Source organism: Girardinichthys multiradiatus, chromosome 22 (assembly GCF_021462225.1).
Source record: "Girardinichthys multiradiatus isolate DD_20200921_A chromosome 22, DD_fGirMul_XY1, whole genome shotgun sequence".
Lineage (NCBI taxonomy): Eukaryota > Metazoa > Chordata > Actinopteri > Cyprinodontiformes > Goodeidae > Girardinichthys > Girardinichthys multiradiatus.
In genome coordinates this window covers 3,177,468-3,200,596 of record NC_061814.1, presented here as the reverse complement: position 1 = coordinate 3,200,596, position 23,129 = coordinate 3,177,468, and the positions used below count along the sequence as shown (strand labels likewise).

At 42.0% G+C, this 23,129-nt stretch overlaps 1 protein-coding gene across 2 annotated transcripts; it reads right to left on the bottom strand.

Moving 5' to 3' along the window:
• Nucleotides 1-9,574: 9,574 nt before the first annotated feature.
• Nucleotides 9,575-22,803, bottom strand: crls1 (cardiolipin synthase 1). Of its 2 annotated transcripts, XM_047351874.1 has the most exons (7): nucleotides 22,244-22,802; nucleotides 18,401-18,538; nucleotides 17,837-17,966; nucleotides 17,636-17,721; nucleotides 17,271-17,339; nucleotides 15,833-15,924; nucleotides 9,575-10,116 (listed from the first exon to the last, which is right to left on the bottom strand). In XM_047351874.1, the coding sequence occupies exons 1-7, from the start codon at nucleotides 22,673-22,675 to the stop codon at nucleotides 10,023-10,025; spliced, it is 1,041 nt and encodes a 346-aa protein (XP_047207830.1). In that variant the 5' UTR covers nucleotides 22,676-22,802; the 3' UTR covers nucleotides 9,575-10,022. The 2 variants fall into 2 exon arrangements, with proteins under 2 accessions (XP_047207830.1, XP_047207831.1); XM_047351875.1 differs by lacking the exon at nucleotides 17,636-17,721 and having other exon boundaries at nucleotides 17,868-17,966; nucleotides 22,244-22,803.
• Between the last annotated feature and the right edge of the window lie 326 nt (nucleotides 22,804-23,129).

Here is a 23,129-nt window from a genome sequence, read left to right as displayed (position 1 = left end):
CTCAGTATAAATCCAGTTGTTCTGTTAGTTAACAAAGAGCATCAGGAAGACCAAGGACCTCAGCAGACAGGTCAGGGAGAAGGATGTGGAGATGTGTAAAGCAGGGTTAAGTTCTACAACAAAATCCCTAGCTTTGAACATCTGACAGAGCTCTATTAAATCCATCATCCCAAAATGAAAAGAGTATGACACAAGTGCAGAGACATGGCCACCCACCTAAAATGACAGGTCAATCCAATTGATATTCAATAGCCACACTCAAAAATTGATGTTTACAGCTGCACTCCAACCAATTTCACTGAGTCTGACTTGTGTTCCCAAGATGTACTGCAGTGAAAGGTGGTTTTACAAAGTATTGCATCAGGTAATCTCACTACAGATGCATGCCACACTTTTAGGTTTTCATTTGTATAATGTGTGTTTGTGTGTCACATAAAAGTACAATAAAATACATTAAGGTTTGTGACTGTGTTGTGACTGAATATGAAAGAAATGCAAGGTCCTGTTTCAGTTTGTTTTAGACTTTCATCTTGAGTTTGTGCCGAGTATTGAATTTATTTCCCTTTAAAGACTCCAGTCCCATCATATCACCAGGTCCCTGAGCTGTCACAACAGATGATGGTCAAAACGACACAAATAAGACAGGAGTTGTTAAATTAAAGCTAGAATTCCTCCAAGGACATGTCATGTAACTCGCTGCACACTGAGTAACCAGCAGGACTCATCCAAGAAAAACACATCCAAAATATTTCCATACATGCACACACACACACACACACACACACACACACGCACACACACACACACACACACAAATCAAGACGCTCCTGCTGCCCACACACTGGCATTCACACAGACAGAAGCAGCGGTGCACATGTGCACACACAACCAGGCACATGCATTAACACACAGGAACACTTGCACACACCCTAGCCTTTACCAGCGGATGGATCTCCGTGCTGGGAGCTTATATAAGGGGGAGTGGGAGGCTGAAAGCTATTTCAGGACCCGAAAAGACGTAGGGATGTGTGTGTGCATGTGTGTGTGTGTGTGTATGGCTGTAGTACCCATATGGATTTTTACTGGTGCTGCTTGATAAGTGTAGGCCCACTCTGAGGTCTATAAGCACTCTGATTCCGTTGGGTTCCATAAACAGTCAAGTTTGAAGTGAACCTCTGGCAGCTCGGAAGGTCTTTGGACCTACAACGTGTTCAGTCACACCCTGCCTGCATGCACACATTCAAAACCTAACACTCTCAGATGTCTGTGTAGCAACTGGAAAATGCCCAAATGTTTGCCTGCTGGAGCCACAGACAGATTAAGGACATCCAGATGGTGGGTTAGCAGCACCCTTCACAGCTCTGATAATAGGCTTTCTTAAACCTTTTAATTGGTGTGCCTTAAAAACGTATCTTCCTTTAAATTGAAGCTAGTTTGATGAAACTACGGTAACTGTGACTGCAAGCAGTGATGTTAGGGACAAAAGGCACTGTATGTAGACTGGTTGACCACTTTAGACAAGGTTGGTCCAGATTACCTGTGACCTCTGCAGGACACATGACAATATTTTCATTTGTTTTAATAAAGTAAAAGCAAAGGAAAAGTATGCATAGTTTTACATGTTTTTTAAAAGAAAAATCTGAGAAGTCATTGTTTTACAAGTCACAAGTCTCAGGTCTTTCCACTCAAGTCTCGAGTCAAGTTCCAAGTAAGGACTTGTAAATACCAAGTCGGGTCTAAATTCATTAAATGTAAATTGAAACCAAGTCCCTCCAGTCAAGGGCCCTAGAGCTGAAGGTATAGGATATGTCTCCATCTGCTTTGCATGTCTTTTTTGTAAAATAGCTCAAGCACAGTCAGACTGCATGGGGAGCATCTGTGAACATCATTTTTTAAAACTTGCCACAGATTAATAATAATAATAATAACAATTATACATTTTATTTAAGGCACCTTTCAGGGCACTCAAGGTCACCTTACAAAGTAAAAACCAACAAAAGCAAACCAAAAAAAACCAACAAACAAACAAAAAAAAGACAACGATAGAAGAAGGACCATGGAGCTTGATCAGGGTAAAAATGCTTGTTTGAAGAAATGAGTTTTTAGTCAGGATTTGAAAAAGGAGACAGTGCTGGTGTTTCTGATGTCAGGAGGGAGGGCGTTCCAGAGGCAGGGGGGCAGATCGGCTAAAGGCCCTGAATCCCATGGATTGTCAGACAAGCAGGAGGCGCTAAGAGGTTGATAGAGGAGGCTGACCTAAGAGAGCGGGAGGGAGTACTAATGTGGAGGAGGTCAGAAAGATATGAAGGAGCGAGGTGATTGATGGCCTTAAATATATAGAATTCCAGGCGGTATCTGATTGGGAGCTAGTGGAGCTGTTGAAGTACAGGTGAAATGTGACTGGTGGGTGATGTTCTGGAGATGACCCGGGCAGCAGCGATCTGGACCAGATGGAGTTTATGAGTGGATTTGTGGGGGAGAGCATAGAGAAGAGAGTTAGAGAAGAGAGTTACAGTAGTCCAGGCTAGATGTGACCAGAGTGTGGATCAGGACTGCAGCGGTGGCAGGAGTGAGGGATGGGCGGAGGCGACGAACATTACGTAGGTCAAAGTAGGCGGAGCGGGTGATGTTGTTCATGTGGCTTTGAAAAGATAGAGTGCCGTCAAATATGACACCCAGGCTCTTAACTTGAGTGGATGGAGAGACAGATGAGTTGTCGATGGTGAGGGTGAAAGTGGAAGGATTTGAGAGGATGGATTTGGTCCCAATGAGGATCATTTCTGTTTTGTTGCTGTTGAGAAAATTAGATAAAAACCAGGCTTTCATTTCCAGTAAACAGTCACAAAGGGAGTTCTGAGTTAAATTTAGGTTTGAGCCATTCTGAGGCATGAAAATGCTTTGATTGAAACCATTTCATTGTAGCCCTGGTTACTGTTGTTCTGCTGAAAGGCGCAACTCCGATCCAGCCTTAATATTTTTGAAGTGGCTAACAGTTATTTAATTAAAAGACTGCCCTGTATTTACCTCCCATCAACTATGACCAGCTTCCTTGTAGCTGTTGAAGAGAAGCATCCCTACTCCCTCATGTTTTACCATGGGGGGTGGTGTGTTCAAGGTAAACTGAGTTTTCTGCCACATAGCATTTTGCATGTGGCAAACATACAATTTTGCTCTAATTTGACCAGGGTACCTTCTTCTACATCTTTGCTGTGATTCCCACATGACTTGAGGTTTTATGGCTTTCTGCTTGTCACTCTTCCCTGAACACATTTTTGTTGGTCTGTGACATAAAATCCCAATAGAATACACAGAATTCGGTTGTTGTCATGTGATCAAATCTGAAAACGTTTCTGGAGTATAAATACTTGTGCAGGATCAGAATGCACAGAAGCATGTTGTATGAATTATTGACCCTGGTATATTACATTTAGAGGATATTTGCACAAACTGTAAATATCATCTTGTGCAAGATCTGCTTATTGAATTTGAACATCATACTGCAGATGAGTCCTTAATAATCCTGAAACAAAGTCCTGCCTTTAATCTCTGCAGTTTGGCTGGTGAAGGACACTGTAACCACTGAAGCCTAGTTGAGAAATACCTAACTTAATATTTGCAAACAGGCTTTTAGGCTGGAGTTTACATTAAATAAGTCTCATTTCCAGCTTTCTCAAATAGCCTGGACCACAAAGTCTCCTGAGACCATGTTCAGCAGATTGGTCCAACTTCAAACATGACTGACGGTAGGGAGTGGTAGCTGGAGGGAGGTGCTGACATAAGCATGTAGATCTAAAGTTTGTTCTGGTTAGTGTGATTCAGCCTGACTGTGGGTTCTGGAGAGCTGAGTTGTGAAATAGCCTTGACTGTGCCATCACTAAAATCATCCAAATCAGCTTCAGGAGGATTTTTTTAACTGGCTGTTGAAGGAGCTTATAAACTAGCCTGAGGTTATTTTAAAAACACAGATAGACCTTGTAAAGTTGTATTTAAAGTATGCTGTGCTGAGAGTGAGAGCGACAAAAGTCTTCCCAGGAGAATGAATACTTACAGAATCAGGGACAGTTAGAAAAAAAAGAAAATGTCTTTAAAGACAATTGAAATTGAATTAAACTTCTTTTCTTCATCACTGTTACCAATATCAAGGATTTTAGTAAGAAAACCTTCAATGTGTTTTGACTTCTTGGTATGATCTCTTTAGAAATCCAACAACTCTGCCCAGCAGTCTCACTTTTGCAGCTCCTCAGTAAGCCAGTATGCCACATCTTATTTGATTCACAGACTGAAATGTTTTTCCCACTTTCTGTTTCTACTAAAAAATTATATTCTGACATGCTGGAAAAGGCTGAAAGGAGTAATTGAGATCAAAAGGATTCTATAGGTAGTGACTTTCAAACCAGCGATTTGTTCCATCAGGGGTCATAATTACTTTTTACCTACATTTGAGCAATTTTGACTGACCTGATTGGCTCCTACAGAGACGAAAATCAAACTAAGTGCAACCTTTGAAACCTTGTTAGAGAAAAAAGCTTCCAAGTTTCCAAAGGACACATAGAGTGTGAGCAGGCACTGAAGGTGGGAGTGGTGGCCTAGTGGTGAGAGAGCAGGGCATTTGTGTCCTGGAGAGGCCACAAGTACCCTGGTTCAAATCCCACAGCCTGTAACTCTGGGTCCCTGAGGAGGACCCTTAGCCCCTGAATGCTCCCCAGGTGCTGCACAATGGCAGCCCACTGCTCCCTAAGGGATGGGTTACATGCAGAGGACAATTTCTCCATCATGGGATCAATAAAGTCTAAATTATTATTATTAGGTAGATCACAGACTTCAAGGTGAAGAATAATCAGAGTTAAAAGAAGTCTAAAAAGGTCTATTAAGTGGAATATGGAGGCTTGAGCTCAGCTTCTCCTCTATCCCTCACAGACAGCAGTTATATCCAAACTCCCCTCACAGTTTGTCTCACACATCTCACTCAGCTCCACTCACACCCACCAAGGACTTTCACAAAGTCACACTAGCAACACCAACATCCTCTGAGCACCCTGATCCCTACCCCCATCACCACTCCCCCATTTGCCTGTCTAACATAAGAAGGCAGCCGATTGTAAGGTGCAGCAATACAGTGGGGCTGAATAAATGCTAGCTGTACCAAAGATTCAAATCCCAGTGGGAATGCAGATATGAACAGGAGAATCTGTCTTATTGTGTAAAATGACTATGAGATATTAAAAATGATAAATGAACCATGGGACGTTTTAACTAAAGTATAACTAAATCTGGATTTTAATACCTTCAACATTTTTTTTTGCACAATAGCAGTTTTTACCTCAGATTATATAACTTGCTGAAATAGGAACTGGGTGAGTTTGCAAGATTCTAGCCCTAAAATAGGTTAGGGGCAAACCTAAGGAGTTTTCTTAAGTGGACTTTCAAAATAAAGCTCACAAAGGTTCTTCAAAGTAACAGTCTGGGAAGTTAGTTATTTTAATAATGAGATTAAAGGGGGAGTTTCCACCATCTTTGAAGTGATGTTCTGTGAAGTGGTGGTAGTGTGCTTACCTGGAATAAAGAAAGCTAAAACCTAGTAAGGCAAACCCTGTTTGACACGGATGGACACACTGGTACCATTTATAATAAAGCCTTCCAGTGCCACCATCTCAAGAAGCTCGGGTATTTTAATGTTAGCAAAACGATTTTAATCATGGTTTACCATCACTTATAGAATCCATTCTCACCTTCAATGTCATGTCAACTTCAAGACTAGCAAAAAGAAAATTAAATTCCAATGCAAAACAAATCCAGCTAGCAAAAACAAATGGCTCAACACAGATTTCATAGATATGGGACAGTGAAGATCAGGAAGTGTGATCAGGAAGACTTCCTGACCCCAGAGGAACCATCTCATCTCCTCCATCACTCATTCAGTCTCCTCCCATCAGGCAAAAGATAGAAAGTCCCACAGGCCAGAAAATCTATATACAAAAAAATGGATTTATTCCAACTGCAATTACAGCCCTCAACAGCAGAAGGATTTCAATAACCCATTAATGGATTTTATTTTTTATCATGTGTGGATTCTATGTTCATTTGGTGTATTTTCTTGTACTGTGCTTCTTTTGAATGTTTTGTATGTGTATCAGATGATGAAGAGCCTTGTGCAAAATAAATTTCTGTTACCGTCTGAGTCAGACAAAAAACCTTTCTATTCTATTCGATTCCATTCTATTTTCATTAAACTGATTTTAATGCCAAAGAGAACCTAAATAAATATAAAATGTACTTTTCAGGTAATCATTTCATTAAGCCATACTTACCCACATTCCCCTGAAAAAGTAACTGCTGTCTAAAATGATTCACTGACGGTGTAACCCTTGGGGGCAACATATTCCATCAAATGTTTCTGATAACCGGCAATTAGTCTTTTAAACGCATTTCAATCACAAACGACCTGTTGGAGGTCACGCTAAACATGGTGTGCTGCAGACCATCTTGCCTTGACCATAAGGTCACCTACTGACGGCTGATTCAAAATGCTGCAGCAAGAGTTTTGAAGAAAATTAAAAAGATAGATCATATTTCTCCTATTTTAGCTTCCCTTCATTGGCTCCCTGTTAAATCCAGAATAGAATTAAAAATTCTCCTCCTCACATATAAAGCCCTTAATGATCTATCTCCATCATACATCAGAGATCTGATGGTTCCATATGTTCCTAACAGAGCACTTCATTCTCAGACTGCAGATTTACTGGTGGTTCCTAGATTCTCTAGAAGTACAATGGGAGGCAGATCCTTTAGTTATCAGGCTCCTCTCCTGTGGAACTAGCTCCCAGTTTTAGTCCGTGAGGCAGACACCCTGTCTACTTTTAAGGCTAGGCTTAAAACTTTCCTTTTGGATAAAGCTTATAGTTAGTGGCTTAGTTTATCCTGAGTTATCTGTGTAGTTATGCTGCTATAGGCTTAGGCTGCTGGAGGACATAATGTCCGCTTTCAATCTCTCTGTTACATTCTCATACTACTCTCCAATTTTGCATTATTTGCTGTTATTTCACCTTTTAACTTTATGTTATCTCTTTTCTCTTCCTAGAAGCTACACCTGGCCTGTCTCTGTGTCTACCTGTGACACCTTCATGGAGGGGGGCATCATCCAAGCTTCTGCTGGCAACAACTTAATGCTCACCTTCTACAGATGATCCACATAGCCCTGTCTTTCAGTGTTTAACCCTTTCTCTCTCCTAGACATGGCTACTGACTGAGCTTTTACTGTAACTAATTTTATGTGCTCTCTTTCAGACTCTAACCTTGAAAACTGGCTCAGAGTTTATCTGTTCTTTCTTTCTAGGTGAAACGACTAAAGGAGCTACATCCATTAACATTTACTTTTCCTTCCCATAGAAAGTACTCCTGGATCAGTGCTTCTTTGTTCTCTTTGTGTCTCTGCTCTGTTCTCTCAAACCCCCAGTCGGTCGTGGCAGATGGCCTCTCACGCTGAGCCTGGTTCTGGTTCTGCTGGAGGTTTCTTCCTGTTAAAAGGGAGTTTTTCCTCTCCACTGTCGCTACATGCATGCTCAGTATGAGGGATTGCTGCAAAGTCAACGCCAGTGACTGTCCACTGTCTCTACATGCTCATCCAGGAGGAGTGAATGCTGCAAATCTTTGACTCGCTGCAATCTGCTGGGTTTCCTTAGACAGAAATACCTTTTATCCAATTTGAATAAATAACTGAATCTGACTGAACTGTTCAATGGTTAGGATTAATTGGAATGTGAGTTCCTGGCTTTGTGAAGTGCCTTGAGACAACATGTGTTGTGAATTGGTGCTATATAAATAAACTGAATTGACTTGACAATGTTCTTCAGGATTTTCTGCTAGAAAGCAGAATTCAGTTCCAGCAGGTCAACCCCAGACCATCACAGTACCACTGTGATGGTCTGGCTGCTCTCCATTTATTCATGGACTGCACACAAATTTACCACCACACTCCACTTGACTGCGTCCACAGATCTTTTGTCTAACCCAGCACTTCCTCGAGGACGCCTTGCTGTCATTTTAAAAGAGAAAAAGTTTTTTTTTGTGTTAACATTATTTTGGTGTGTCAATACGTCTGAACCTTCTGAATGAAGCTGTGCTTTAGGGTTTGTTTCATTTGATGTTTAGAGGGATAAGACTTGCGTTTTGCTTACAGCCTGGTTGGGGTTTTGGTGTTTGAAGGGAAAACATATTGATTCCAAACAACCTGACTGGCACCACGAAGTCACCCTGATTACCTGAAACCATCCCACCTCCACCAGTGTTTTACAGTTGGCATGTTCTTTATCTGAAATGCAACAAAAGCCAAATGCAACACCTCTTAAAATGTTCCACTCTTATTAGTCCACACAATGTTCTCAAAATATTTGGAATCATTCTGATTCTTTTAGTAAATATCTTCTTTTAGGACAGTAGTGGTTTTTGCTCTGGCAGCAACCCAGGCCCGTAGTACTTCAGATGTTCCCCTGGGTTCATCCATGACCTCCTAGATGACTTACTGAAGTGCTTTTAATTTGGTAGCCAGGCCACTACTGGGGTGTTTGTAGCTCTTTCCAGACTAATACACATCCATGACTTCAATGGATTTCTTTAGGTCGGGACATAGTGTTGCTTTTTGATAACTTTTTCCACTTCTTGTCATTTGCCAAGTTCTATTGAAGTGATTTCTTGATTCTACAAGTCTGTCAGAAATGAGGCCCGGTTGGGGCTAATTACTTAACCAAAAATCTGGTTAAATAAATTTTCCACAATAGGGCAAGGCTGAACAGCCTTTTCCCATTATCACAATTATCATTATTAAATAGTGCTTCTTGTAATTCTGTCTGTTAATAACATTTGTTTGATGATCTGAAACATTTGAGTCATTTTTACAAAAACCTTTTTTTTCCCATGATGCTGTATCTAAATGCTAGTTATTTGCTGGGGAAAAATACAAATTGAAAAGGTGACATCCTCATTTCCAACTTCAGCATCGTTTTCCAGAGGGGGTGATAGGAAACACGGCCTGACACGATCACCAGAGGTGGTGCGTTCAGGAGAAAGAAAAATCCCCGTGCCTCAACTTCACCCAGATCCAGAGACGTGTGGAACTTCACATAAAAACTTCAATTACAATAATAAACGACGACAGTGCTGAGCAGAGAAATAAGCTGCACTCGGATTTTTCTTTTCTACACAGGCTGAGATTGAACATAATTAGGCAAAAGTTTATTCAATTACAAACAACTGGGATCAAAATCCCAATAAGCAATCATTTACATGACTATTTAATCTGTCTTTATTTCTACCCTAAACAGAGCAGATATCTGGTTCTCCCAAAAACAAAGTGAACTATATTTTGCCTATTACCAATAAATAAATAACTAATTCAAGGCTGTAATTTTGCATCAGTAATCCGGCACATTGAAACTGATCAGGATGAAGAGGATATGCTGAGCTTTGGAGCCTTGCTGGGAGGTCTGACTGCTGCCTGTAAATGGATCAGCTGTTGGATGCATGTCTTGTAGGATTAAATATGGGTTTGTGCATCCAATGAAGTCACAGACACACCATAGCAGATTTTCTTTTTTTTTTTTTATCACAAATCATTGGCTAACAAAAGTGACGTTGATGAGACGATCATTTAGTTGACGTTGCATTCTTGCTGACTGAAAGAAAGAACAGGAAGAATAACATAGAATCTCTTGCCAAATCACTTCATGGTGTGGAAGGAGGGTCTATTTTGATTTGTTTGCAGTTTTTCTCTGTGCACATGGCTCTGGACGTGCCCGGTGGCAGAGCTGCTGTTTCAGTATCTCTGTGATAACCATCTGTGGCTTCGGTTGTTTTCCGTGCGTCATTGCTATGGTGACCCATGAAGGCTTGTCACAGCTACTTGTCTTCAGAGCTCCTGGCGATGGTCCATCTGCCTGTCCGTTCTACATTTGCTCCGGCTGATGAGTGTTCCTGCAAAGCTGCTTCTAGTCTTTTGTTTAGATTCCTATGGGTGTCCAGGAGCAGGATCATGGGGATCTGGTGTTCAACACCTGAACAGTTTTCCGGCCATAATGCCAGTAGCTGTATCCTGATGCTGCAGTGGTCACCGCTGTAATATACCTGCAACATCATAAATATGATTTTTCAGTGAAAATTACAGTTTTGATCAAACATTATGGCTAGATAAATTCGTTTTTCAAATCCTTGCTCAGAAGACTACTCCATATCCCACTATAGGAAAAAGCCTTAGGGCTTCAGGCTCCGCCCTTTACAAGCAGTAAGAATGGACACAGCACTGGGGGACTGGTTTTGACTCGGCTTGGCTGTATTTGACTGGTCTTGGTAATTATGTAAAGCCATCCAAGACAGAGATGGAGATTAACAGAAAAATGAAGATAGAAAGATGCTGACAGGAGGATAGACATGAATAAAGAAGGGATCAATATTAATATGTTTTTATAAGAATATTCTGTTGAATATGTAGACAGCATAAACAGGTTGCAGTGAGAGGAAACTGGACCTGTCAGTCCTGCAGAAAGGACAAACTTGACAGACACATTGCATCAGAGCATCACAGAATAGCCTGTCAACATTATTAAAGTGGCAAAAACAAGTATTTGATAAACCGCCGATTTTACAGTCTTTAATTTTATCATAGGTATTCTTCAACTGTCATACATCAGAAAAACTAAACTTAATATTTGGTACAGAAACCTTTGTTTGTTAATTCCAGATATCAGATGTTTCCTGTAGTTCTTGATGAGGTTTGCACACACACTGCAGCAGGGATTTTGGACCACTCCTCCAACCAGATCTTCTCCAGATCCTTCAGGTTTCTGGGCTGTTGCTGGGCAACACAGACTTTCAGTTCTCTCCAAAGATTTTGGATTGGGTTCAGGTCTGGAGACTGGCTAGGCCACTCCAGGACCTTGAGATGCTTCTTATGGAGCCACTCCTTAGCTGCCCTGGCTGTGTGCTTCGGGTCGTTGTCATGCAGTAAGACCCAGTCCACGACCCATTTTCAGTGCCCTTACTGAGGGAAGGAGGTTGTTGGCTAAGATCTCCTGATAGATCACCCCATCCATCCTTCCCTCAATATGGTGCAGTCCTCCTGTCCCCTTTGCAGAAAACCATCCCCAAAGAATGATGTTTCCACCTCCATGCTTCACGATTCTTGGGGTTGTACTCATCCTTCTTTTTCCTCCAAACACGGCAAGTGGAGTTTAGACCAAAAAGCTCTAGTTTTGTCTCAGACCACATGACTTTCTCCCATTCCTCCTCTGGATCATCCAGATGGTCATTGGCAAACATCAGATGGGCCTGGGCATGCGCTGGATTGAGCAGGATTTTACTCCATGGTAGTGTAGTTCTGGGCTGATCCCTCAACATCTTCATGATCATTGATGCCCCACGAGGTGAGATCTTGCATGGAGACCCAGACTGAGGGAGATTGACCGTCATCTTGAACTTCTTCTATTTTCTTCTAATTGCTCCAACAGTTGCTGTCTTCTCACCAAGCTGCTTGGCTATTTTCCTGTAGCCCATCCCAGACGTGTGCAGGTCTACTATTTTATCCCTGATGTCCTTACACAGCTATCTGGTCTTGGCCATGGTGGAGAGGTTGGAGTTTGTTTGATTGAGTGTGTGGACAGGTGTCTTTTATAAAGATAACGAGTTCAAACTGAAAAGCTCAATGTAAGCTTTGTTTGTAAATATTTACCATATATCTTGTCTTACTTGATTATATTGACAATGAATTGATTTTTTGCATGAAATTAGAAACAGAATTTATATAGCTTACATTTTATTGTCAATGAATGAAATGAAATCTATAAAATGTATAATATGTACAATATTAGATACTTAGACAATGAGGTGAAGGTCTTCTGCTAATTCTTGAGTGGAAACCCTACACATACAGTTGGCCTTGGAACTGATGGTGTTGCTGTAATGACAGGTATCCTGTTTTTTTACAGAGAAGTAAGATGTTTTAAGTATTTTGTTTCTTGTGAAAATAATAAACATATTCAACAGGAAGACAAAATGGATGGCATGGCTCCCAAGTGCCCACTGAGCTGCACATAGGCTAGCTCTAGCTTGCAGTGATGCTTCTGAAGAGGTTCCTCACATGGATAAATTCAGGGAGCATTAGGAACAACTGCACCAGTACTTGAGACAGTGCTCAGAGCTCTGCTTCTCTGAGTTGCTGCAGATGTTCTAGGAGTGTGTCGGCTGAAAGTGAAGGTAGATCTGAAAACTGGAAATCCTTTACTTAAAATCAACTGATATGTATTTTTTTAAACCAGCTGTTCTTTTTTGTCATTAACCAGGTGGAGGACACCTGATGACTTTCTCAGCACGAAGCAGTAACAAATTCTACTGCAGAACGTTACTGCTGTACTGGGTGGCTTGGCAGAAGAAACCCACCAGTGTCCTACTGCCAAGGGTCTCTATTCATTCCTGGCAGCATATCGCTTCATGGCTGCCCTTCACCTGTGAGCAGATGTACTTCCTCTCTTGGCTCGTCTCTCAAAGCTCTTTCAAAAGAAGGATGTCATGTTCTTGCAGCCAAAGAGCAGGCAACTTAATTAGCTCGGCTCATTTGCTACGTTTCATCTTATACACACTGCTCAAAAAAATAAAGGGAATAAAGGGACCACTTAAACAACACAATATAACTCCAAGTGAATCAAACGTCTGTGAAATCAAACTGTCCACTTAGGAAGAAACACTGATTGACAATCAATTTCACATCTTGTTGTTCAAATGAAATAGACAACAGGGGGAAATCTTTGGCGATTAGCAAGACACTCAATAAAGGAGTGGTTCTGCAGGTGGGACCACAGACCACTTCTCAGTACCGATGCTTTCTGGCTGATGTTTTGGTCACTTTTGAATGTTGGTGGTGCTTTCACACTCGTGGTAGCATGAGACGGACTCTACAACCCACACAAGTGGCTCAGGTAGTGCAGCTCATCCAGGATGGCACATCAATCCCAGCTGTGGCAAGAAGGTTTGCTGTGTCTGTCAGCGTAGTGTCCAGAGCCTGGAGGCGATACCAGGAGACAGGCCAGTACACCAGGAGACGTGGAGGAGGCCGTAGGAGGGCAACAACCCAGCAGAAGGACCGCTACCTCCACCTTTGTGCAAGGAGGAACAGGAGGAGCACTGCCAGAGCCCTGCAAAATGACCTCCAGCAGGCCACAAATGTGCATGTGTCTGCACAAACGGTTAGAAACCGACTCCATGAGGATGGTATGAGGGCCCGACGTCCACAAATGGGGGTTGTGCTCACAGCCCAACACCGTGCAGGACGCTTGGCATTTGCCAGAGACCACCAGGATTGGGAAATTCACCACTGGTGCCCTGTGCTCTTCACAGATGAAAGCAGGTTCACACTGACCACATGTGACAGACGTGACAGAGTCTGGAGACACCGTGGAGAGCAACCTGCTGGCTGCAACATCCTTCAGCATGACCGGTTTGGCAGAGGGTCAGTAATGGTGTGGGGTGGCATTTCTTTCCATGTGCTCACCAGAGGTAACCTGACTGCCATTAGTTACCGAGATGAGATCCACAGACCCCTTGTGAGACCATATGCTGGTGCGGTTGGCCCTGGGTTCCTCCTAATGCAGGACAATGCTAGACCTCATGTGGCTGGAGTGTGTCAGCAGTTCCTGCAAGATGAAGACATTGAAGCTATGGACTGGCCCGCCCGTTAACCAGACCTGAATCCGATTGAGCACATCTGGGACATCATGTCTCGCTCCATCCACCAACGTCACGTTGCACCACAGACTGTCCAGGAGTTGACGGATGCTTTAGTCCAGGTCTGGGAGGAGATCCCTCAGGAGACCATCCGCCATCTCATCAGGAGCATGTCCAGGCGTTGTAGGGAGGTCATACAGGAACGTGGAGGTCACACACAATACTGAGCCTCATTTTGACTTGTTTTAAGGACATTACATCAAAGTTGGATCAGCCTGTAGTGTGTTTTTCCACTTTCATTTTGTGTGTGACTCCAAATCCAGGCCTCCATTGGTTCATAAATTTGATTTCCATTGATGATTGTTGTGTGATTTTGTTGTCAGAACATTTAACTTTGTACAGAACAAAGTTTTCAATGAGAATATTTCAGTCATTCAGATCTAGAATGTGTTATTTGAGTGTTCCTTTATTTTTTTGAGCAGTATATTACCTTTATTATTTTCACACAAGTCAATATTATTCTTCCAGGTCCCTGTCCCTCTGGCTTTAGTCAAGGGCAAACAATAGTCATTAACCTGGCCTCACATCTTCTGGAACATAAGGAGAGAGGAAGAAGCGGGGAGGACAGGGGAGACAGACAGCAGTACTGGGAAAGACTTCCACCACAGGTGTAGTTAGGCGGTGTTTGGCTAACTTTACAACAACTATAATACAAGGGTTGGACAATGAAACTGAAACACCTGTCATTTTAGTGTGGGAGGTTTCATGGCTGAATTGGACCAGCCTGGTAACCAGTCTTCATTGATTGCACATTGCACCAGTAAGAGCAGAGTGTGAAGGTTCAATTAGCAGGGTAAGAGCACAGTTTTGCTCAAAATATTGAAATGCACACAACATTATGGGTGACATACCAGAGTTCAAAAGAGGACAAATTGTTGGTGCATGTCTTGCTGGTGCATCTGTGACCAAGACAGCAAGTCTTTGTGATGTATCAAGAGCCACGGTATCCAGGGTAATGTCAGCATACCACCAAGAAGGACGAACCACATCCAACAGGATTAACTGTGGACGCAAGAGGAAGCTGTCTGAAAGGGATGTTCGGGTGCTAACCCGGATTGTATCCAAAAAACATAAAACCACGGCTGCCCAAATCACAGCAGAATTAAATGTGCACCTCAACTCTCCTGTTTCCACCAGAACTGTCCATCAGGAGCTCCACAGGGTCAATATACACGGCCGGGCTGCTATAGCCAAACCTTTGGTCACTCATGCCAATGCCAAATGTCGGTTTCAATGGTGCAAGGAGCGCAAATCTTGGGCTGTGGACAATGTGAAACATGTATTGTTCTCTGATGAGTCCACCTTTACTGTTTTCCCCACATCCGGGAGAGTTACGGTGTGGAGAAGCCCCAAAGAAGCGTACCACCCAGACTGTTGCATGACCAGAGTGAAGCATGGGGGTGGATCAGTGATGGTTTGGGCTGCCATATCATGGTATTCCCTTGGCACAATACTTGTGCTAGATGGGCGTGTCACTGCCAAGGACTACTGAACCATTCTTGAGGACCATGTGCATCCAATGGTTCAAACATTGTATCCTGAAGGCGGTGCCGTGTATCAGGATGACAATGCACCAATACACACAGCAAGACTGGTGAAAGATTGGTTTGATGAACATGAAAGTGAAGTTGAACATCTCCCATGGCCTGCACAGTCACCAGATCTAAATATTATTGAGCCACTTTGGGGTGTTTTGGAGGAGCGAGTCAGGAAACGTTTTCCTCCACCAGTATCACGTAGTGACCTGGCCACTATCCTGCAAGAAGAATGGCTTAATATCCCTCTGACCACTATGCAGGACTTGTATATGTCATTCCTAAGATGAATTGATGCTGTATTGGTGGCAAAAGGAGGCCCTACACCATACTAATAAATGATTGTGGTCTAAAACCAGGTGTTTCAGTTTCATTGTCCAACCCCAGTAAGTTACATCCATAAAGTGTTATTTAATGTAGCTCATTAATATTTTTCATGCATTTGCTGCTAGTTGTAGTTTTACTCTTACAAAAAAGGAAATTCAATGGGCTGTGGGTGACAGTAGTTAGCAGAAGTCATGTGTGATGTTTACCATAAGCACTGCAGCAGGACGCTGTCGGTGAACTGGAAGACCGGAGCAGTCAGAGAGGCGGCAACCAGGAACAGCTGGATGGCTGTGTTGATCTGAACAAACAGAACAATACAGCTTCAACAGAGAAGAAAATACCTTGTGTTGTGTTCACCCAATCACTGTCAAGGACTAAATAATGTCAACGTTAATTGGTTTCTATTTAGAAAACGATTCCCAGAAACACATAAAACAAAACAACGTCAGTTCATTCTGACTACAGCTTTAGAAGGGTGTACAAGTTTGACGCCATGATGGATTTCTCCAGCACATTCAGAGTAAGAATTATACAAACAGGTTAAATGTCTTGGCACATAATGGAGTAACCACACACCTTTTAAAGCATCAACAAACTGCTGGCATCCATCTGTATGGATATCTGAGCACTCTTTATCAGAACTGGTAAAGCTCATGTAAATGTGTTGCTTTTCTGGAATATACCAAACCTTTAAGCAGCATCGTTGAACTGTGTGCAGCAATGACCCCAAACACAGATCTACATTAAGCTTAGGGAATGGTCTCGACCTTGGAAGTGAATGGACTGTCCTTTAAAACCGGGTCAGTGCAAGAAAACCAACCACTGTGTGTAAACACCCAGCCACCATCATGGTTACAAAATGTGCAACTTGCTATGGGACATATATCCACACTGCAGACACGATGTGGGTCTAGACTTTCCCTTCTATGTAGAACTTTGACCCTGTAGGGATTAGAAAATCTAACACATTTAAACTTGTGTGCCAAAGTCCAGTTCTTAAAAATCCTTAAAGCGGTTTGTTGTAAATTCATTCTACCCTAAAAAAAAAAAACAAGCCCAAAAGTGATCGGGCCTTTATTCTCATGATGAGTGGATATAAAGTTCTCATGAGAGAGAGTAGCTGCGTCATAGTTTAAATTAACATCTGCTTAAAGTTCATTTTCTATCATGTCAAATTATATATTTGCAGTTGCAGCCCCTTATTACATTGAATTTAAACACAGGCATGTGTATATGCTGTAATATTCAAACCCCGTCTGATTTATTTAAACAATTTTACAAAGTAATGAGTGCTACACACTACATGCACCAGCACTCCTCCTCCTCTTATAGCGCCGCAAAAAGAATCAAGACGGAAGATTTCTGCCGAAATAAAACAAAATAAAAAAATCAAAGCCGCATTTACATTATAGCCAATGTCATCTTTACCGAGAAGAGATCAGAAGTGTTTTTTAAAGGTTTACTAGTAAACCACAGCATAATGTTGCTGCTTACAGTCCTGGAGTTACTGGACCTATGGATGATTTCTTCCTCTCGTTGTTATCTCAGGTGGCAGTAGTAGCAAACATGTCAGGACACCCACACTGCTACATGTCCTACTTGGAGCAGATTTAAAGCTTCAACATCACTAACAGTAGGTCTCACCTTGCTGAAGAGGGTGGGTTTTAGCTGGGCTGTAGTGTAGCAGGGGTTAAAAAACTTACTAAGGGTCACCTGCACAACAGAAGAAATCAGAGTGTAAAGATGACAACCAGCAGTCAGTGTAATCCAAGCTATTTTATAGAGGTGACATGATTTTCCATGTGAACAATGACAGATTATGGATAAAATCACTGCTGCACAACAAAAGTGAAAAAAATGAAAGCATCACATGAAACTATTTGCTGAAGTAAACAGAAAACAGCAGAAACGCCTGCTAAAACAGACAGATGTAGCAGTAGATGTCAGAACCAGTACAATTTGAATGGGTCACATTTACACCAGACACAATCTGCACCAATGTTTCTCACCGGTGGAGGTACAGTCTTGTATCTGACCCAGAAGACAGCAGCGATCAATCCAATGTCTCTAAAAATCACTAGAGCTGTCAGCGGAGCTGAAATAAAAGACAGATTGAAGGCTGTACTGCTGCTGTCAAACAGACTCATGGCATGGTGGTAAATTAGAGAGGGAAACAGGAAGCAGACACGAAGGCTCACTGAGTTTTATACCTGGGATAAGTTCGGCGTAGGTGAGACTCACATATAAAACACTGATGAGAATCTTGTCAGCCAGAGGATCAAGAGCGCTGCCCAGAGCAGACTTCTGAGTGGGCCAGGTTCTAGCAATGAGACCATCCAGCTAACAGACACAAAGACAGAACATGTATATAAATATGAAGCAGACATTTTGAATGGCAAAACAAATCAGCACGCTTCATGTTGTCAGACTGGTTCTATTTGAGTGGTTTCCTGAACGCACAGCTTCTGGCAGTAATCTGGCCTGAATTTAGCTTTTCCATAAAAGAAGTGCTTAATTCCACTTAACTACTATTTTTATGTGTTTGATGATTTAAAGCATTTACAAAATGTGTGACTAAAAGGTATAAACAAGAAAATTGTGAGGAGTCAAAACGTAGAATCCAAAAGCCATAGTAAAACGTGAGTGTACCAGTGGGATCTCAAGAGCTTCTAACATTTACACAATAAAAGAGTTTAGCTCTCACTTTCACGTGACTGGTATAAATGAGACAAACTATGAAAGCTGCATGGATGGAGTACATGAGTCTGCATTACCAGGTCAGTGGCTCCAGCCAGAGCGAACAGAGCCAGGCTGAGGTCAAAGTGCTGCTGGGTAATCAGATAACCCAGATAAGGAGCCAGCAGAATCCGGCACACACACAGCAGGTTGGGGACTGTCCATGGGTTCTCATACTGCAGAGAGAAAGGTTACAAATGTCTTACAACTGGGAGTTCATGGAACCTTTCCTGGAGTAAACCGTATCCCTCTGTTATCTATGCCTGCTCATCTGTGTGTGTGTGTGTGTGTGTGTGGTGGAGGTTGGGCAAATCTTGGTTTCATCATAATTTTTTAATCTTAAAATTTGTTTTTAATCAAGGTGATGTCACTAACACCAGACTACAACCATTCAATTGTAAAATCTCAGCTTCTCTGAAACATGAACCGAGTTTAACCTGCGTAGAAACTCGCAGAGAACAAGTGGAAAGCAACACGCTTCTTTCCCATCATGCATCAGACTGAGCACATGCATGTGATGAGATGGTCTCTGCTTGCCCCACCTTTCACAGTATTTAGTATGGCAATATTACAGATTTAATGAAGGAAGAGGTCTTTAAAACATGAATGAAAGGGTGTCTACCAAACTACTGGGTGCAGAACTTCTGGAGCTGAAAAACAAACACCCTGCACCAGAATGAAAGCTCGGATCAGCCAGGGGAGCCCATCTTCCCATCCCTTCACAGCGTTTACATTATCGATCTTTTATTTCTTTGACCTACAATGAGTTCTGACCAAAGGTTATCGTACTTTAGGCTCTGTTCTGATGAACTGCATGAAAGATGTGTGATTCCTGACCTTTAACCCCACTTATTGCACAAACCCAAACTCTATGTGAAGGCCATCTTTAAAATAAATTTCACCCTGCCATCATGCCTCGGATCCTCGCTGACTTGCTGGGCAGAATAACATCTATGTTTCAGTTGCCAATGGTTACCTAAAGGCACCCAACTTAAGACTACAAGAGTTAAACAGCAGGAGAAAAAGTCTAATCTAAAGAATGAAGCTGAAGTAGAAGCCGACCAGTCCAGGAGAGTTTCTGACAACTTCAAAGTGTCTTATATGTTGGCTAAAGGAGCAGCAAACACAAATCTCAGTGATAACTATCCTACTTAATGCTGCAGTTGTGGTTTCCGGCTCACTTTCAAGCCATATTCTACATTATTTTATCAGTGAAGAAATATTGACTTTAAAACTGGCCTTTCCTCTTCAAGCCGGGCTCAGACCACACAGTGTAGTATCTGGTATCCACAGAAACGGGCTGTCGAATAGGAGGCAAACGAGTCTGCAGATCTCGTGGCCTGTACTCCTGTTCTACAACCTCTCACTGTCATACTGGTTTTAACAAAAACTAAAAACAGGCCACTTCAAAAGCAGATATTAAACATTTGCAAAAGCTAGCAGCAATATTCAGCAAAGCTATGACTATTTTCTATGACCATGTAAGAGTAAACCCAAATGACTTGGTCCCATCCCCGCTGCTCAGGGTCCTACACTCGAAACACCTTGGGTCTGAAGAGACTTGTATGTTAGACCCAATCACAACCAAACTATTTAAAGAAATGTTCCCTCTGATTACCAGCCCCATTTTAGATATGATTAATCTATCCTTAGTAAATGGATCAGAACCACAAGCTTTTAAGTTAGCTGTAATTAAACCTTTACTTAAGAAACCTTCGCTTGATCAAGATGACTTGAAAAATTACAGACCTATATCCAATCTTCCATTCTTATCTATAATTCTTGATAAAATAGTTGCTAATCAAATGTGTGAACATTTATACAGCAATGACCTGTTTGAAGAGTTTCAGTCAGGTTTCAGAGCTCATCATAGCACTGAAACAGCTCTGCTGAAAGTCACTAATGATATTCTTATGGCCTCAGATAATGGACTTGTGTCTGTTCTGGTTCTGTTAGATCTCAGTGCTGCATTTGATCCAGTCGACCATAATATTCTCTTAGAAAGACCGGAATATGCTGTAGGGATCAGGGGAACAGCGCTAGGCTGGTTTAAATCTTATCTGTCTGACAGATTCCAGTTTGTTCATGTAAATGATAAATCATCTTTAAACTCCAGGGTTAATTGTGGAGTACCACAGGGTTCAGTACTTGGGCCAATTCTCTTTACTATATATATGCTTCCAATAGATAAAATTATCAGGCAGCATGGGATAAATTTTCACCGTTACGCTGATGATACTCAACTTTACTTATCCATAAATCCTGATGAGCCCAACCAGTTAGATAGACTACAAGCATGTCTTGAAGACATAAAAACTTGGATGACTTTAAATTTTTTGCTTCTAAATTCAGAAAAGACAGAAGTTGTCTTCTTTGGACCGGAGTCTTTAAAAAATAAACTGCTTAGTCAATCCCTTAACCTGGATGGCATTAAATTGACCTCCAGTAATACAGTAAAAAACCTTGGTGTTATTTTTGACCAGGACATGTCATTTAAATCCCATATTAAACAGGATTTCACCTCTGGAACATTGCCTAAATTAGAAATATCCTATCCAGGAGTGATGCTGAAAAACTAGTCCATGCATTTGTTACTTCAAGGCTGGACTATTGTAATTCTTTACTATCAGGATGTCCTCAAAATGCAGTTAAAAGCCTTCAGCTGTTTCAAAATGCTGCAGCAAGAGTTCTGATGAAAATTAAAAAGAGAGATCATATTTCTCCTATTTTAGCTTCCCTTCATTGGCTCCCTGTTAAATCCAGAATAGAATTTAAAATTCTCCTCCTCACATATAAAGCCCTTAATGATCTAGCTCCATCATACATCAGAAATATGATGGTTCCATACGTTCCTAACAGAGCACTTTGTTCTCAGACTGCAGGTTTACTGGTGGTTCCTAGATTCTCTAGAAGTAGAATGGGAGGCAGATCCTTTAGTTATCAGGCTCCTCTCCTGTGGAACCAGCTCCCAGTTTTAGTCCATGAGGCAGACACCCTGTCTACTTTTAAGGCTAGGCTTAAAACTTTCCTTTTTGATAAAGCTTATAGTTAGTGGCTTAGGTTATCCTGAGTTATCTGTGTAGTTATGCTGCTATAGGCTTAGGCTGCTGGAGGACATAATGACCACTTTTACTCTCTTCGCTACATTCTCATACTACTCTCCAATTTTGCATTATTTGCTGTTATTTCAGCTTTTAACTTTATGTTATCTCTTTTCTCTTCCTAGAAGCTACACCTGGCCTGTCTCTGTGTCTACCTGTGACACCTTCATGGAGGGGGGCATCATCCAAGCTTCTGCTGGCAACAAGTTAATGCTCACCTTCTACAGATGATCCACTTGGCCCTGTCTTTCAGTGTTTAACCCTTTCTCTCTCCTAGACATGGCTACTGACTGAGCTTAACTGTAACAAACTCTATGTGTTCTCTTTCAGACTCTATCCTTGAAAACTGGCTCAGAGTTTATCTGTTCTTTCTTTCTAGATAAAACGACTAAAGGAGCTACATCCATTAACATTTACTTTTCCTTCCCATAGAAAGGACTCCTGGATCAGTGCTTCTTTATTCTCTTTGTGTCTCTGCTCTGTTCTCTCAAACCCCCAGTCGGTCGTGGCAGATGGCCGCTCACACTGAGCCTGGTTCTGGTTCTGCTGGAGGTTTCTTCCTGTTAAAAGGGAGTTTCTCCTCTCCACTGTCGCTACATGCATGCTCAGTATGAGGGATTGCTGCAAAGTCAACACCAGTGACTGTCCACTGTCTCTACATGCTCATCTGGGAGGAGTGAATGCTGCAAGTCACTGACTGGATGCAATCTGCTGGGTTTCCTTAGATAGAAAACATTTTAACCAATTTGAATAAATGTACGTGTAGCAGTCCAGACTTACCAGCTCTTTGAATTTGAACAGTCCGTCTCCTGGAACCGTGTCCCCGCCCGCTGCTGCTGATTTATCAGGCGCCTCCTCGGTCTTTCTGCTGCTAAGTCCTCGAGCTCCGGGCAGCAACAGCGGCCTCAACCCGGCCACTGACCTTCCAAGACCTCTTCGGTGCACGAGCACGGAAACTTGCGGGAGTCCGGAATGTTTCAGACGCTGGATGCTCCAGCTTAAGCCCGTGCCCCGGCAGTCCGTCCATATATATTTGAAGAGCCACCAGCCACTAAGCCGAGGCTGTGTGAGCCCTACGTTCACCGTGGAAGGTGGCTGCCCGATGCGCCATATTGCGGGCGCGAGCCGACACACACCCGCGCAGCGCTCAGAAATGTTCGCTGCTTTGTAAAACAACGGAACAGAAATCCGACCCAAACGCGTCGTTATCATTTTCCAGAGACTCGCATTACTGACCGGCTGCCCGTGTGTGGCTTCCCCGCGTGCTCATCGTCGGTTACCGATTCTGACGGCAACTCTGCGAGGACAAGAAGGCTGCCATGTTGCCGGAAACAGATACAGCCCACGATGTCGTAAAACATTTTAGGAGTTTCAAAACAGTAAAAAACAAGTTTTTATTTTTATAATCACCTCCGCTCTGAGACAGTAATGTAATGCATCTATAATTGTAATACTTCATATTTACAAATAAATATTTCTAAATAAATGAACTAAAAAAGCTCAACATATTTCTTATAAAGATTATGTACAAACGACAATATATTTGAGATCCGCTGTTTATCAAAAGCATTTTAAAAACAAATTTATTAAATACATAAACCCAAACAAACAAGATTTATAATCTAAATATCTTTAAGTTATACTTCATATGAAGAATTTATACAAA